Source organism: Montipora capricornis, chromosome 6, assembly GCF_036669925.1.
Source record: "Montipora capricornis isolate CH-2021 chromosome 6, ASM3666992v2, whole genome shotgun sequence".
Taxonomy (NCBI): Eukaryota; Metazoa; Cnidaria; class Anthozoa; order Scleractinia; family Acroporidae; genus Montipora; species Montipora capricornis.
Window position 1 is genome coordinate 58690441 of NC_090888.1, and position 17500 is coordinate 58707940.

A 17500-nucleotide genomic window follows, 5' to 3' on the forward strand; every position below is an offset into this window, starting at 1 on the left:
AAACCATCAACATATGGATCAATGTAAGCTTGCAGAGCAGGTGTTGATTGCTTTGCATTTTCTTGAATATCGGACGTAATAGGGAGTTGGGCAACGACGAAGCTTATGGTAACGACTTCACTAAACAGGAACATTATTGGTTTAACCTCTCACCCCTAAACCGGCCCCCATTGCAGAGTAAAATCGTCCAGCGTTAACCGCAGTAAAATCTTAAGGCCCGTTTAAACGGTTTCAACATTTGACCAACATCCGTATGAAGTAGTTTAAACTGAAAAATATTGATTTGGTAGATTTAGTGCTGCAGAAAGGGAGTTTGTTAGCCATCTCCCAGTCAATTGTTTTGGAGCGCTGAAGGCTGCAGTCGACACACAATTTCTATTGGCTTTTCCTTGGGCTACTCTGTTTAGCGCTGACTAGCTTTTCGTGAGCCAGTCTATTGGGCTTTGGAGCTTTTATGAAGTTTTCTACAAAAGTGTTGAAACCTCTGTTTTTTTTTTTATTTTTGTTTTCTATGGCATTCCTCAACAATCTTATGCACGATACCACCCCATGATAAACAAGAAAATTTGTTTTGACGTCGTAGCGTTCCTTGAATTCAGTGAAAGTTAGCAGGTTATCTGTGCCTTTCATTAAATGCCTGACGTTTTGTATTCCTTTGGAAGACCATGATTTGTAGTAAATAGGTTTATTTCCAATTGTCACAAGTGAATTTTGCCAAAGAGGTAAAGAGAGCAAATTTTCGGTGGAAGTTATGTTATCGTCATAACTGATTTCGATCTGACCAGATTTTTAGAATTTCTGTTGTAAAAGCGTCTGATATATGTATGAACTTTGCCAAATCATTTTTGCTGAGGTTACCCTTAAAGATAACAGCCCCGCCGAAATCGTGTAATTCAGAATCAAAGAACAATTTCCATTTACCATTATTACCGTTGTCCAAATATTTTTTGACCCATGTTTATTTGAGCGCTTTATTAAAAGATTTAATGTCAATCATCCTTAATTAATTGAACCTCCATTTTCATAATCACTGATCATTACATCTCGCTAAATTTTGTCCCCCCATCCACTCCAGAGAAAGCTGTAGAACATGTTGTTAATCTCATCTAAAGCAAAATGGTTTGTTGGCAACGGTGATAGAATATAAACAAGCTGAGAAGCGTTCATACTTTTTAATACAACGATTTTCCTTAACAAGCTTAGACGACGGTATTCCCAGCAGTTTAATCCTAATCAGCTCCACCTGGGAATGTCTCCACGACTACCACGATAGCTGGCTTGATTTCATGACACAGGTTACTCGGCTCTCCTGTATTAGAACTTGAACCACTGATGTTCACTTACAGTATAATCAAGTTCGCAGTACAAAGTCATTGAGCAGGCATGAGTCGATTCCGTCCGTTCGAGGCTTACTTTTGTAATTTCTAGCATGACTGAAGCGTGGAGAGTAGGGGTGCTGACCCATCGCATTGCTAAGAGGATGCGCGTAATACATGACCTAAACTAGAAGTCTTCCTTGGACTCAATACAGTGTGGGCACTCAGATGAAAGAATTACCACTTGGTCAAGGATCGTGTATCCAGTACAGGGACAACAACTAGCGCATCTCATACTACCCAATTGTTTTAACATCTAATCTGCATCTTTGAGAGATGTTTGTAATTATTTTAAGAAACGTTTGTAAAAACCTACGATATTATTTCCTTTGAAGAATTTTGAGAACATTAACTTTGAATTTAGCGCCAGCGAATTTAATTTGTTGCCTTTCAGATTAAACGTCCACACTCTTGACTGGCTATTTAAGTAATAATGGCCTGAATTATTGTTATTTTGCCATGTAAAAGAAATTTTATTTTTTCAACAGAAAAGATTGTCCAAACTTTAATACCTTTAAAAATGACTGTTTTTTAAATTTTAAAGAGCAGGGCCAGCACGCGCTTAAGTTGAACCTCTTATGTTGAACCTCATAAGTTGTCTTGACAAGGTTCCTTAGTCATGTTTATCCATAGTATTTACGGCCGCAACTACTGTGACCACCACGACCACTGTGACCACCATGACCACCACAACTACCGTGACCACTATGACCACTGTGACCACCACAACTACTGTGACCACTACGATCACTGTGACCACCATAACCGCCACAACTACCATGACCACCACGACTACTGTGACCAACAACTACTGACTACCACGACCACCACAACCACCATGACCACCACAACTACTGTGACCACTATTACCACTGCGACAACCACGACCACCACAACTACTGTGACCACTACGATCACTGTAACCACCACAACTACTGTGACCACCATGACCACCACAACTACTGTGACCACTATGACCACCACGACCACCACAACTACTGTGACCACTACGATCACTGTGACCACCATAACCACCACAACTACTGTGACCACCACAACTATTGTGACCACTGTGACAACCACGACCACCACAACTACTGTGACCACTACGATCACTGTGACCACCATAACCACCACAACTACCATGACCGCCATGACCACCACAACTACTGTGACCACCACGACCACTGTGACCACCATGACCACTGTGACCACCACGACCACCACAACTACTGTGACAACCATGACCACCATAACCACCACGACTACTGTGACCACTATGACCACTGTGACAACCTCGACCACCACAACTACTGTGACAACCATGACCACCATAACCACCACGACTACTGTGACCAACCACCACAACTACTGTGACCACTATGACCACTGTGACAACCACGACCACCACAACTACTGTGACCACCATAACCACCACAACTACCATGACCACCACAACCACCATGACCCCCACGACCACTGTGACCACCATGACCACCTCAACTACATATACGGCTGCATATTATTTGCATAAAATTTGCATATTGGAAATGGAGAGTTTTTATGGGAACGGGAGGGACATCAATAAAAATGGAGGATTTGATTCAAATGAAGCTGGAACCTCATTAACATCCGCCATTTTATTTTGGCCGGAAGCATACATCCTTTTCTTTACCATCATCATCATACATCGTCTTTCGTCTTTATCTTCATCGCCCATTTTAGCCACTGCTATCCTCCATCTTTGTCTCCGTTGCTGACACAGTCAAACTGTTAGAAACGCTGTGATTATTTCCTCGTTTTGAAGCCTGAAAATTACAGTAACACTGTAACATGGTTTACCTGTCACTCCATGCACGCCAATTACCGTTGGGAATTTTCTTTGTTTAACTCCTCTCTCTCTCTTCTTTTTCGATGCCGTTTCACAACATCAGGGTTTTCTAAAGTTTGTGTGATGAGTTCACCTATCCTCTTTAAATCTGAAGTGAGGAAATAGCTTTTCTCATCCCCCTCCACTGGTATCACATGCCTCGATGCAATATGTTGTAGTGGCTGACGTGGGGTGTTGGGCAAATATTGGACGCAAAAACAAAGCGGAGGCCGTTCAAATGGTTCCAACATAGACTGATACATTCATAAATGGCGGTCAAGAAATTATTCTTTTGTCTTTGTGCTAATCATCCAAACTAGCCTCACTTTGGAACAAAAATTCTTTTGAATTTTGCTCGTGTTTACGAGGCTAGTTAGGATGATTAGCATAAAGACAAAAGAATAATTACTTAGCCGCCATTTATGAACAAAAGAACCAACACTTTCGCGAACTTTGATTGCGAGGAGCTAAGAACCAGAAACCAGTCTCTCTCATCCAGATAAACTACGCCATATTGACGTTTGCGGCCTGATGTGAGCATGCGTGTGTTCTACAATTGTTGAATAGAGTGTTCAAACGGCTTCAACATTATTCAACATTTTCGAGAATAAAGAAAAAGTTGAATCGATGTGGAATAAGTTTAAACTGATTTATACTTGAAAGTTGCATACATGCATATGAAGTTGAATGGTCATTCTCGTTCCCAGATCACACCGTTTCTCGTAGCCGGCGGGGCCATCGCATGAGAAAACGAAGGGCAAAGGGCGACATTGGCCATTTTTACCTCCGGGTCAAGATTCTATTGTTCGCAAGCTAACCAATGAGAAAATTGAATCTCCTATGTCTCCAGAACGCTTTGCTTTCTCGTGCGAAGGCCCCGGCGGCTAAAAGAAACGATGAGATCTGGAACGAGAAGAGGAGATGATATTAAGTTTCATTCACTAAGCCATGGGAACCCGGAAGTGAAATCCTGCTTGTTTCTTGCTTCAAATTTCAGTACAATCTGAGAAGATCTTAACTCAGAGCTCAGAGCAGTTTCTCAACTGAGTGTATGATAGTCTGCAAACTTTCAACAAAATTGTGTTTCTTTGTGTGATAATTCAAACTAATTAAATGGTGGGCCGATAAATCACTTTTAGCTATCAATACTTTCCTCGTGCCAACTTTTCACAGGTCCTCAAAACACGCGAAGATAACGTTATAACCGTGGAACGTCAAGATGGAACGCGAATAGTGGAGCACGCTGACGGAACTCGAATAACAACTTTCTGGAAACAGGACAGACAAGAATTACGGGCTCCAGACAACGAGACTGGAGAGGAAGCGGAATTCTGTGAGGTCATGAAGATGTTTGTCAAAGTGGAGTGCCCCGGATTTGCGACATTGATTTTTGATTGTGACTGGGGTTCCTGTGAGACCATCTGGGGAAGTGGCAGCAGCCTTTATACGCAAGCAGATGGCGTGTCCTTGATGCACAGGCCAGATGGCTCTCGGTTGCATGTTGGTGCCACGGGTGAGAGATGCAAAGCCTTAGAGCTGATTTACAATTTTGTCTAATTTAGTGAAATGAACAAAAACAAGTGTACGAACAGGAGCGCTAATCAGATAAGGATACGCCTTAAGAATGCACTTTTGATGTCCAATACGAATTGTACCTAAAGTGTAAGTGTTCGCTACTTATTTCCAGCAATAAGGTCATTGTTAAGGTAAGCGTTATTTTTAGGTTAGTGTAAATGCAGCTGTTTGAGGAGCAGACTTTAACGGACACTGTGAATTTAGGCCATTTCCGAGCTCATGTCTGCCTCCTCTTCAAAGCGAGTCTAAGTGCGAAGTTTTTGTGATGGTAATTAGTTCTACTTTCTTTACATATGAATGAAAACTTCGCACTTCGACTCGCTTTGAAGACGAGGCAGGCATGAAACACTGTGACTCTTATCAAAATCGTTGTGTATCTAACTCACGCTAATATCTGCATTCGATTTCAATGCATCTATATATCTCTATGCTTGTACTTCGCTGAGGAAAACCACGCTTCTATTTCGTGCCGGAAAAACCAAGCTTTTAAAGACTTTTTAGTTATATCTCTTTTGCAGGTATTTGAGACAAGACGAACTAACAATAAGCTAACGTTCGTGTGTTTTTTATCAATCTTAGGGCATACTATCCACTCCCATCTGAAGGAGTTATCGGTTGATAGTGGTTCCCCGTAGTATGATTCTCTGCTTATTTCGTATCTGTTTTATTTTTCTAGGTGTTGTGACGTATTATGGGCGTGACACCCAAGGCAACATGCAATCTGACCTCTCTGTGACAGGGCTGAACGATTCAAAAGCGTTTCAGGGCATTTATATTATGCGCACATCAAACCAGCTCTGTTGTGAACTGACGGATACGAAAGGTACCCACTTCAATGTCATGTCAAATGGACAAATTGCAATTGAAAATACGCAGACTAAACCTGTCACCAAGGAGACAAATTCGAATCCAAATGAAGTTGGAAGTAAAAAAGAGGTGCTTTCTGAGAGCGGTCCCATTCAATTAGCACCCGTGAGCCCCTTAGTGCCTCGTTTCTTTATTATACATGCTGATGGAACAGGCTCAGAGCTTTTGCGCCATGCTGACGTAAAGGAGTTCTTAGACCGTGCTGAGGAGGATCCCGCTACAGCTGTCCTGAAGAGTCCATTTGATGGGGACCCGGACGTCATAGGACTAACCATCATAAAGCCTTATGAAGGTAACTGTAGAGAATTGTGCTCATTGTTTTCCAAGTTCGCCCAGAACAACCCAGATAAACAAACTCGCCAGCGCAATCAAATTTGTTTCGACTCTGAAAGGGCGCCGGCTCACGCAGAGAATGAATTGTCAAACTACTCAACTCGGCTTACAGCGCGGCATAGAAAACGTTAGTTTTTGAAAATAAACACGTGAAATCCATGAAAGTATAAAAAGAAAGAGTTTGGATAATTTTCTTTGCAGTTCGTTTGGCTAGTGTAGCAAATGTCATTCTGACTACACTACCACACTTCAATGTGGAAGTTTATTTGGGATGCGTCGGTCGGTTACAGTGCAAACGAATCCTGATTACAGCCTATAGTGCCATACAAATAACGCGTGAAGGTTTATTATCTTATGAGAAGAAGTGCTGCGCCAGAGACGAAAAACCACTCCTTTAGATGTGTCCAAAAAATATCAGTGAGGAAACGTATTCCTCATCTAATGCAGCAGCGGAAGACCCCGAAGAAAGAGAACAACTAAACGGCAAACACAATATAACTGAACCAGTAGATCATAATAAATCGAACGAACTAAAAAAAAAGCAAGCAAACAAGGAGACTGACCGACCTATAGAATGATCAGATAATTAGATAATTAATTAGATACACGATCCCTCAAGCATGTAGTGCTTAAACGCTAATCGTGTTTTTAAATAAAGGATTTTACTTTACTTTACTTATCAAAATCTCCTGCAAAAGTAAATACTCGTAACAGCTCCCATGACACCCTATCGTACCGTCAGAATATTATTTTCTGACTAATTCGATCATTCAACCGTCAGAAATTACATGTTTCGTAAAGAGATTTAAGAAACACAGCATTGACAGTAGCTCATCACTAAACCATTTTACTCCACTTTGAATGGCGGAAAAGCTGTTCTAAAAATAGACTACAACCAGTCTCTTTTTATTCATACCTTAGGCGGGCGCCAGGATATTATGAAAACTGCTTGTGAAGCCCGGGCGTACGCCACGCGAGCTGGTAGCGCGAGACCTGGACCCGGGGAACTCCCTCCTCAAAACGTCTATCACTATCACCCAAAATTTTCATAATGTTTTCATTTCTGCCCACGTGTGCGATGAGAGGATAAAACGACTGCTCGGAATCAGAAGCATATGATCTTGAAGCGTGTAACTTGCAACTCTTTTCCTTGGAACAACGCTGGGGATTTTAGGACACCAATTTTATGCCCAAATATGGACAAAAATAAGATCGATGCTGCACGCGCTGGAAAATGCACGTTACATCCAAATAAGGAATTTTTTTAACTCAAAAAACCCAAGCTCTGAACCAGAGTTAAGGGAATTCCCTTGAAAATGACGTACTATCCAGATTTGTCTCAAACTTGGCACAATTGATATTCATACAAAGGACATGTAAAAAATACATTAAAAAGATGGGGTCACCGTGCTTGTTTTCGCGCTGTGTTTTTTACCGAATTATGCGAGAAGCGTTCAAAACTAGATCAACCGGAAAAATTGTTGTCATGTACCAAAAGCTATTAAGTATTATTGAAAACTTATTTGTTTGTCCGGGTTATAATCTATAAGTAAAGTGATTTCAAATTGCTCAATCTTGCAAAGAAATGTCAGCAAATTAGACCGCTACAGTCATCACCTTGCACACAGTGTCTGGCTCCAAATGCAGTTTCACGTCATTTATATGTAAATACTACAACTTCTACTATCCCACTTTTTTTCTCCTTAAAATGTTTTCCGTGTACCTATTACGAGTAAATAAAACCATTAAAAATGGGGGGGGGGGGGGGGAGGGGTCACCGTGCTCGTTTCCTCGCAAAACTATGATAATGCATGGCAAAGGGGTAATTTCGGCTTCAAAATGATCATTTTCCGCGAAAGGACTGGGGCGAGTTCCAAAACGACACCTTCTTAACCGAAAAGAGTTATCATGATTGCTCTTAAAAGCTCTTGAGCAGCAAAAGCGGCCTTTTATTGCCTCTCTTTACATGGCCGGGGTGAAACGCCGCCATCTCCGAGTTGCAATGTTATGCGCAGTATGAGATGCGCGGTGTAAAACAAGGGAATCACCTTAAACGCTTCAAGGTCATGGGCCTCTGTCCGAATCTATTCCAAATATTGACGGTCTGATAAACAGTAATCCGAATTGGAGGTTTGAAAATTGTAGTTCCCGGGTTGTAAGCTCCCGGTATCAACGATTTCTGCTTTCCTTAAGGTGGAACCAGCAAGATTTGGTTGAAAGAAAAGGATGAGAAGCTCATTATTCCTCAGGGTCTCAGAGAGAGGGACTTCAAAGAAATGCCTTCCAGGGAATTCAAAACGCAAGGGCCTGCTTTTGGCACCAATGCTGGTGAGAGGCTTTCGCTTCAGTAGAAGAACGGACCACGGGTTTCTTTGGTATCGTTAAATTCGTAAACCTAAAGTAGTACAGTGGCAATAACCACTCACCATTTAGCTCAGTTGGTAAAGAAATCCCGGAAGGTGGTCGTGGGACTCTAGCCGGAGCAGCACTCGTGCTCTCTTAACATCTGAGGAGATGGGACGTCCTTCGTTATCAAATGCAAATGCAAACCGGTGGCTCAGTTGGTTGAGCACCGGGCTGCCATTCGGGAGGTCGTGAGTTCGACTCCGGCCGGACTAGCACCCAGGGTCTTAAAGTAACTGAGGAGAAGTGCTGCCTTTGTAATGATATCCGCAAATGGTTAGTCTTCTCGGATAAGGACGATAAACCGTGGGGCCCGTCTCACATCACTTGTGTGGGACGTTAAAGAACCCACAAACTGTTCAAGAAGAGTAAGTTACGTGGTCTCTCGCTTATTCTCTTTTGGAGGCACCTGTGTAAACTACTTGTCATTCAGTTAAGATTGTAAATTGCACGGCTGCCATTTGCGCCATAAAAGCAGTCTGGCAAAGTCCCCCACTAAGTGTTGTTCATTGACCCTGAAAAGCCAATAGGGGAGTGCTCAACTACATATTCATTCATTCAAATGTCTCCCGTCATAACGACAGTAAATTGGAGCATGCGTGAACTAAACAGCACTTTAGCCATAATAACACCAAATTTTATTTGTACTCTCAACTTGCCTTGCTTTCAATGATGTATAATTTCCATATAATCTAAAGTCTCTAGTATTGGCTGCCTGAAATAACCTTACGAACTGTTAGAACCATCCACGCCAGTCTCACTAGTAGTAGCAACTGAGAATTCAATACCAATTATGTAATGTTCAAAAAATGAGCAGCAGTGTTTTACCGGGGTTTAAAAACACGAGGCGTAGCCGAGTGTTTTTAGACCCGATAAAACATGTGCTGCGAGTTTTTTGAACGGCTTAAAAAACATTCCACAAAGAGCGTGTTCCTCTGGACTCAAAACAATGGTTCAAATTGTGAGAGGTGAATATTAGCATACAAGAAAAACAAGCTATGCCTTATTAGTATTCTTCATATAAAGAATACTAACGAAGAGTGTTTTATCAGGATATAGAGCTCATACACGTGACGTTTTATCGGTGTTTTGATAGGCTGTTAGGCTCATGAATTATTAATGAGTTTTTAAAATCGTTGTTATTGTTCTGGCCCCAGGATAGGCCGGATATTTTTATCCAGTGGATGAAATATTATTATTATTTTTATTTTTATTATTATTATTATTATTATTGTTATTGTTATTGTTATTATTATTATTATTATTATTATTATTATTATTATTGTTATTATAAGTCACTATTCGATAGTTTCACTCTGTGAAGAAATGCATATTTGAAGTGCGAACGATGGAACAAACGATAGAAGTGATCCTTGCACGTATGTGGACAATTTAAAGCTATTGTCGCTTTTTATAGACACCTGGAAAATTCAGGTGGGTTCAACGGGATTCGAACCTATGACCTCTGCGATGCCAGTGAAATGCTCTACCAACTGAGCTATGAAGCCATTCGTTTGGGAGAAGGTCAATTTGCTGGGCTCATGTGTTCTACTGATCAATGAAAAAAATGTATATTTGAAGTGTGGGTTATAGCCTCCGTGCAATGATTTCAGTATTTGCTCCCCGTAACCACGAGTATTCACATAGAGCGAGTTTCAATCGAGTGTCGTAAAACCAAAACCAAAGTAATTACTTTGGCCCATCAAAAAGGACGGATACAATCCAGTAAACCAATCAAAACTCGAAGTAATTACACGTAGCCGACACAAAGTGCGGGAAAATGTGCACGCGCAAGCCTCGATTGGTTTTGGTTTCACTTCCGATTGGTTGAAAAAATGGCGCGAGAACTTTGAACCAATGACTGAGTGAAGTAATACAAGACCAAAGCAATTCGCTAATTACTTTCGACACTCAGTTGAAAACTGCTCTAAAGCACATTTAAGTTAAGATGTGTACTAAAACCTTGGCCAACGTTTGATGTGAGTTATATTGTAAACTCTGGATAGCTACTTATCCAATGGATAAAGTTATCCAGTATTTGAACAACTAGAGCCTAATAGTCAAAACTCTTTCAAGGTCAAGGTCTAAACATTGGTACCTCTGTGAAGCCAATACCTCCTCCCCACATCACGTGTCCACAGACAATTGAGTTCCGCCAACTGATACAATACAAACCGCTGACCAAAGAACAACGCCAGCAGATAATCAAAGCTATGGAGGCTTACAGGGAATACGTAGAAAAGAGGCAAACTGATTTGGATCGATTACTGCCACAAGATCCGCGGGATGACAGGGAATGGAGTGCCGCCGAGGAGCTGGCAGCTAAAGTGAGTATATGAGTCTTTGTGATGCTTGTCGTGCAGACGGTCATTCAGACCTGAAGTAATTTATGTTTTAAATGCCAATCGAATGAACCGAGCTTGAGGCCAATTCCTCTCTCCAGAAACTTTGGGGAGACCCGGGTCCGAATGTAGCATCAGGTAGTTAAGAAACGACGACGGCCTAAGCCTGCGAACGCCGACGTATTTCCGGTCGTCGTTTCTCTCTTTTCGGGGGAGATAAATGCACGCAATCCTTCCCCCACTTTCAAAGGAAATGAACTTTGATCGTTGACCACGTACGATTGACTTGTTTTTGAGAAGCCAATACCTTCCTTTGACTTTTATTGCGGGAAAATTTGTGAGACCCAAGTCATTATTCATTAACTTCTGGTATTGCTTCTGATTATAGGCGACTAGAAATTGGTGCGCGCATTTTTAGCAAATCAGAGTATCGCACCCACGAGTTAACAAACTGGACGTAAATATGGTGACAGAAACGAAAAGAGCGTGACTCTTTGAAGAAGGTTAACTGAACGTTTTCAACTTGCAGGTCAGGCTGCGAGAGGAAGCCGAAAAGGAAGCAAAACTGCGGGAAGACAAAGGTTGAAATAATTTTTGGTACTTCAGTTATAACTCCTCTTTATCGTATTTGCGTATTGTGTTTTCGGATAACTTCTTACGTTATCTTCGCTTTAATATCATTGTAGGAGTGGCCTTGAAAGACGAAATAAGAGACACGATTAAAACACTCTCAGGTAAGTTTTTACATTTAGACTTTGCTCTGTCTTTTGCCTTCTTCATTCAGAGTTCATGTCTTTTTCATCATTGCCTTTTACTGCGATTTTCATAATTCTGCGAAATCTCACGTTCAAGCGCTAAGCGCCAAACTGCGTTTAGGCTTCCATCAATCGAATTTCCGAACATAGCCGGAGAGATCGACTCCGCCTCCGGAAAATGAATTGGAGTTTTTGTTTAGCTCGCAGCTCGAATATCATTATGATATCTTACTGGAGGTTCTTCAGTAAGGAGAGATTCGTACAGATTCCAACGCTTTCCAACGACTCGAGTTCAAATGTACGAATGTAACGTAAGAACCAAAGATGCCGATTGGTAGGTTATGTGATGCATCAAATTGATTTCGTTTGATTGATGGAAGCCAAAACGCAGTTTGGCCGTTGTCGCTAGAAGATGAGATTCCCCAGGAATTATGAAAATCGCAGTAAATATCTTAATCAATTATTCCAGATAAGACGCAAAATGAAGGTATCAGTTCCAAGTACATTGAAGAGATAAGTCCCGACCCAGTTCCTCCACCACCACCGCCCAAGTGGAAGCGATCTGCCTTCGAGTGGGAGCGGGACCGAATAGAGCTGGCCGAGTTGGAGTATGGGAAGCATGCATTGAGATACAAAGAAGTGCCTCCCTACTTTGAAACAAGTCAAGGTATTCTTGGTTTTCACTTACGTAATCAATAACTACGTTTTTAAAAAACCTAAACTAAACTGAGAAAATGCTTACACATAGTTTAGTGGCTTAGTTACGACGAAGCTTTGGTGACTCAGTCATAGAGAATTTGAACTAGCAATAGGAATATCATTGGTTTGTCGTCTGTAAAGAGCGCTCGTTGTTTGAGTTCGCCAGAGTCACCATTCATGAATACATCTCCCAAATGTTGAGAGTAGTTCAGTTTCAAACACAAACATGGCCTACACTGCTTAGTCAAGAGGCTAACATGATCTTTTTGACTTCAAATGAAAACCAAGGACTCTGAATGATTGCTTTAGTGAAAAGAACGATTTTTGTTTGACGGGTGACGAAATGGTGAAATACTAGCGTAAACATAAGTCACAGCAGAAATCACCATTTGGTACATTTGGATCGCTAAATCGAGTTCGGCTTAATTAATAAATCAATGTGTCGTGCTTGTTTTCTTTTGGTTTTGGTTTTGGTTTTGGTTTCACGCGGGTTCTTTTTCACAAGGACGGAAAAGCAATAGCATTAGGTTTAGACGTTAAATTCAGCATAAGATTGATCAAGAAAACGACGTTAGTTTGTGACTCGTTTTAGAGACTTCCTTGTTGAGCTAAAAGACTGGGAAAACGTAAACTCAAACCTTGCACGTAACTTGTCTGTTTGTTGTTGCTTTTTTTCTCTTCTCTTTCTTCAGTTTCTTTTTTTGTTGTTGTTTGTTTTTTTCTCCCGTACTTATTCAGACTTCATCCACACGAAGGTAATTTTGAATGTGTTAACATTAATTTTAATGACTTAAAAGCGGGAGGAAAGGAAATGTGTCTTTTAATTGCCAGGTCAAGAATTTTTAAGCGGCCTCTACAGTCAGAGGGTACCAAACATGGACGCATTAACATCTGAGTTGGCCTACCAGACCCGTCATCCACCTCCTGGGGAAAGTAGCCCTTTAGAGACACCAGACGTTACCGTACAGAACGAAAGTGCCTCATCTGATCAGACAGGTAAAAGGCCAAGGATTCCTTTTCTACTTGGAGGGCATAGGTAGAGCTGGAAGTAAATATAAAGTGATAGTTATACATCGTGGGTTTAAAGCTTGAAACTTGTTTGGTCATGTGTGGCGAAGAAGAAGCAAAAAAGCTTTGAAAGATGCCAAAACGCACTGATATTGGAAATTTGTCCAAAACGTTGATTTCGTTATCAGGACCACCTCATAGAAAACCGGTTTAGTGGTTTTAAAAAGGTTAATTTGGAGTATCTACTTGAAAATCCTGCCACCTAACTGGACCATTCATCCTTTTCCAAATAGAATTTCGAGCGCGCCCGTCTTTGGTAGCCTTCTTATGCAGGGATGACACACTGAAGAAAGCACTAGCTTCCCAGCAATGTGGCCCGGGTTCGATTCCCAGATCCGGAGACAAATGTGGGTTGAATTTGTTGGTTCTCTACTCTGCACCGAGAGGTTTTTCTCCGTGTACTCCGGTTTTCCCCTCGGCTCAAGAACCAATATGATTTGATATGTATTAATTTGATTTGATTTCATTTGTGCACGACCCCACAAGCTATTCAGCTTCAAAACATTATCGTGTGAAAATAAAGTTCTATAATTATTATCATTATCATTATCGTTATCGTTATCGTTATCGTTATCGTTATTATTATTATTATTATTATTATTATTATTATTGTTATTATTATTATTATTATTTACCTCCTTGCGGGAGCCTAGTAGCCCTGATTATGACCTCAGTTCATTGCCGTTTTGAGTCCAAAGCTGGCCCAGAGTCGGCGCGCCTTAACCATTCTTTTCGTATCGTAGAATGTTTACAAGAATAATCTCTTATAAACGTTTCCTCTATAGATGGAGAAGCGAACCTTTCCACAGAAACTTCAACAAACGGCGACACAGCACAACAAATTATTGTACAACAAGGTAGCTCGACACCCAACAGTATGAGACCTACCAACCCCACCCCTGGTCATGCCTCTGGTAACGGCACCCCCACTCCGCTGCGTCCAACTAATCCTACCCCACTTAAAGCCTCCACTGCTGGTAATCCTCGCCCAAGTAATCCTACGCCAAAACAAGCCTCTGAGCTTGTCTCACACGAGTCACCACTTCAGGAAGATCCCCCTCATTGGACTACGAATTTAGAGTCTGTGCAAGAGATGGAGGCTGCGTCATCCCTTGGGGAGGAGGTGGCGGGACCAGTTGAGGCGGAAGACCCGAATGAAGATGGAACCGCTCCATTGTTTTCAGGTGAGCTTGAAATTTCATTTACCGCGCATGTCAGAAAACTCGACATCTTAGCAGTGAAGGAAGTCAAAATGCACGACTGGAAATGTCAAAAGGAAAAGTGGCAACTAACTAATCGCTCGTGGATTGTGCTGGGAAAAGACAGCCCTTTTATGAGGGATGTTTTGCACACAAGGCTTATTGAGAAACTTAATTTTCATTTGAAACTTGGTCCAAAAGTGTGCGGGAATTCTCTTCGATGCTACCTACCGAAAAAGTCTTTAACCAAAAAAAAACCCATGCACTTTTATTAAATTATCTAACAACGAAGATAATTATCCTTCTAAAAAAGCTATTCTCGTTTTCATTATTCACTCTAGTTGTTACTTATATATTTGTGCTCAATTCATTTACTTAAGCCCTGTTCACACTCAACATTGATTATGATCAACTGAAGTATAATTCAGGCTGTCATATTTCATTCAATTTTATTCAATTATGGTTCTGTTCACAACTGCGAAAATTCAAATACAATAGACAGGGTAACCTCGCAGTGTGAGACAAAATGGTGCGTGGCTGCCACGATTATCGTCACCGTGCTTGAGGAGAGAAGAGAACCAAGGATAGCTTCCGAGAATAGAAGAAGACAAATCCGAATCGCCGTTCCATAAAGCGATTAGAAATTTCGTCTGCTCATACCACCACGTGTTCGCCATTCTGCTCAATAGGGAGCTTAAGCACGCGCGTTTTTGAGACGCGGACGGCAACCGGAAGAGAACATTTCGCGTGCCAGGACAGTGGTATTTCCCAGCCTGTTTTTTATACTAATCATCTCTCACGGAGAAACGATACTTAGTAATGTAAATGTGGTTGTGTGAATACAAATTAAAAGAGAAAACGGCTCACTTCCGGCTGTCGTCCGCGTTTCAAAAACGCACGTGCTTAAGCTCCCTAATTACGCACTGTAATTACTTCAAACAAGCCCCTTAAGGTTGTTTATATTCCAGTTATAATCAGGGACTGTAATTAGTTGATGTGAACCCATTTCAGATTTAATTCGATTATAATTTGATCATGATCGAGGCCTAATGTGAACACGGCTGTAATTTAAAAATAATGTAACTTTCGTTTTTCCATTAACTTTTGTCGTCTTTTGTAATAAATATATTGTTTTCGTTGTTCGTTTAGCACCGGTTGCGTATACTTGCCTTGCGCTACATCTGGCTCAATTAACTGTCTACGGTTCATCAACTTTGTATTGGTCTGCTGTTAGCGCTAGTTTTAAATTGAAAACCAGAATTACCTTTTTTCGGTAACTTAATTGATCATTCCTTTCATCGCACATGCAGTAATTTCTTTTGCCACACTGCGGGATTGCCATCGTACATCCCTCAGGTTACCAAAACAGTGATCGTGTTCGTTTGTCCTGCAGTTGATATTCCGCAAGTTGGCCCCAGGGGCCAATCTGTGACAGGGGAAGCCCGAACCGAGAGAGTAAAAATGCCTAGCTGCATTAGGGGTGGAAAGCCGGGAGCTCTTCCTAACACCCCGGTAAGTAAAAAGCAGTAACACTGGAATTTTTAGTGTTTTTCAAATAAAAGGAGCTAAATAATTCCTGGAGCCAGTCTGAGCAAACGTAAAGACTATTTCAGAGGGGGGGGAATGTGTGGTGGGGTTTATCACAAAAGGAGTACCGTACTCGGTCAGGAACCCATGACCCGGAGCCTACAGCTCCCATACTGGGCCTATGTAACGGCATTTTTACAGACCGATCTATTTTTAGACTATCTTCTCCGGAAAAAACAAAGGCAGTTCCGATTCGGTGACCCTATGACGTCAGCTTAATTTCTGGTAATTGGTCATCGGGCTCCTGTGGGAGTCTCATTAGCGGGAAATTCAATCTAAAAATAAATCGGTCTGTGAAAACGCCGTGACACGAACACAGTAGAGTTGTAGGCTCCGGGTCATGGGTTCCTGACTCGGTCCATCCCTGTTGGTTGCCCGCTATCATTGGCATAGATACAAAAAGTGTCAAATTCCTATATGCGAGTATCCAATAAAAAGCTAGCGAGGGCTTTTCTTGACGTATGATTGGATAGTGTTTCGAAAGGAATGTGTCTATTCCTGATTTTCTTCCACATAGTGTTTTGCGTTTTTGTCTTCAAAAAGACTGCATTGCAAAGCAGGGTTGTGACGTCACATGAAGAATGCGTCCATGCCACTCACAGCTCGGAAATGACCGCCAGTTTATTTAATGGTAAAAGGTGTTTGCATTAGGTTGAAAGGCTCATTTTATCAATGTTTGTGTAGATGCAATGTAAGACGTCTGTAAAGTTATCATATGTGGAAACAGCACGGACCCTAGAATGGAATTCACTTTGATTGGTTTTCTTCGTTTCAGTTTTTTGAGATAGAGGGGCCCGTGCGGCGACGAGTCCAAACCGTGTCCGTTGCTGGAGGCGATCAAGAGCGCATAGAGAGGCTTCGTGGGTTTGAGTTGTTACCTCCGCAAGTGTCATTTGGTGTACTGAAGGAAGGCTGTACATACGTGAGCAACGTGCTGCTGAAAAATGTTGGTATCGACAGCTGTCGATATAAAGTCAAGCAACCTCCGCCTTCAACTGGATTGAGGGTTCTTTATAAGCCGGGTCCGGTAAGTTCCTCAATTTCAAATTATTCTTAAACTCAGTCAAATGTCCCCATCAATCCATTGACCCCTGAAAGTGACACTGAATAGATTTTACTCTAACGCCAGACGATTTTACTCGTTAATGGGAGAGGCGTCGTTGGGCGTTCAATCACACCCAAGTTGAACGAAGCAGAGTAACGCCGATCGGTTCGGTCAGGCGGCACAAGTCACCCTTAAAAAGCGAACTGCGTGCGTGAAGGGTCCCACAAAGTCATCGTATCTGGCCAACCACCCTGCACAAAACTATCCGTTTATTAAATCTTAAGCGAAAGAACCACCATTGCTTCAGTCCTACCCTGAATAAAAGAAGACTATTTTGAGGCTTGCAGTTCCATGACTTAATCCTAGGACGCAACAAGAGGT

General features: G+C 41.6%; 1 protein-coding gene across 1 annotated transcript in view; it reads left to right on the forward strand.

Moving 5' to 3' along the window:
* The window catches only part of LOC138052666 (sperm-associated antigen 17-like), a 40573-nt gene that overhangs the window by 21605 nt on the left and 1468 nt on the right, over nt 1-17500 (forward strand). Inside the window, exons 16-26 of the mRNA XM_068899210.1 lie at nt 4420-4759; nt 5498-5980; nt 8215-8349; nt 10501-10751; nt 11296-11347; nt 11453-11500; nt 11991-12188; nt 13052-13216; nt 14074-14472; nt 15881-15999; nt 16850-17101. Coding sequence (XP_068755311.1) covers nt 4420-4759; nt 5498-5980; nt 8215-8349; nt 10501-10751; nt 11296-11347; nt 11453-11500; nt 11991-12188; nt 13052-13216; nt 14074-14472; nt 15881-15999; nt 16850-17101 — 2442 coding nt within the window. The remainder of the gene's footprint in view (nt 1-4419; nt 4760-5497; nt 5981-8214; nt 8350-10500; nt 10752-11295; nt 11348-11452; nt 11501-11990; nt 12189-13051; nt 13217-14073; nt 14473-15880; nt 16000-16849; nt 17102-17500) is intronic.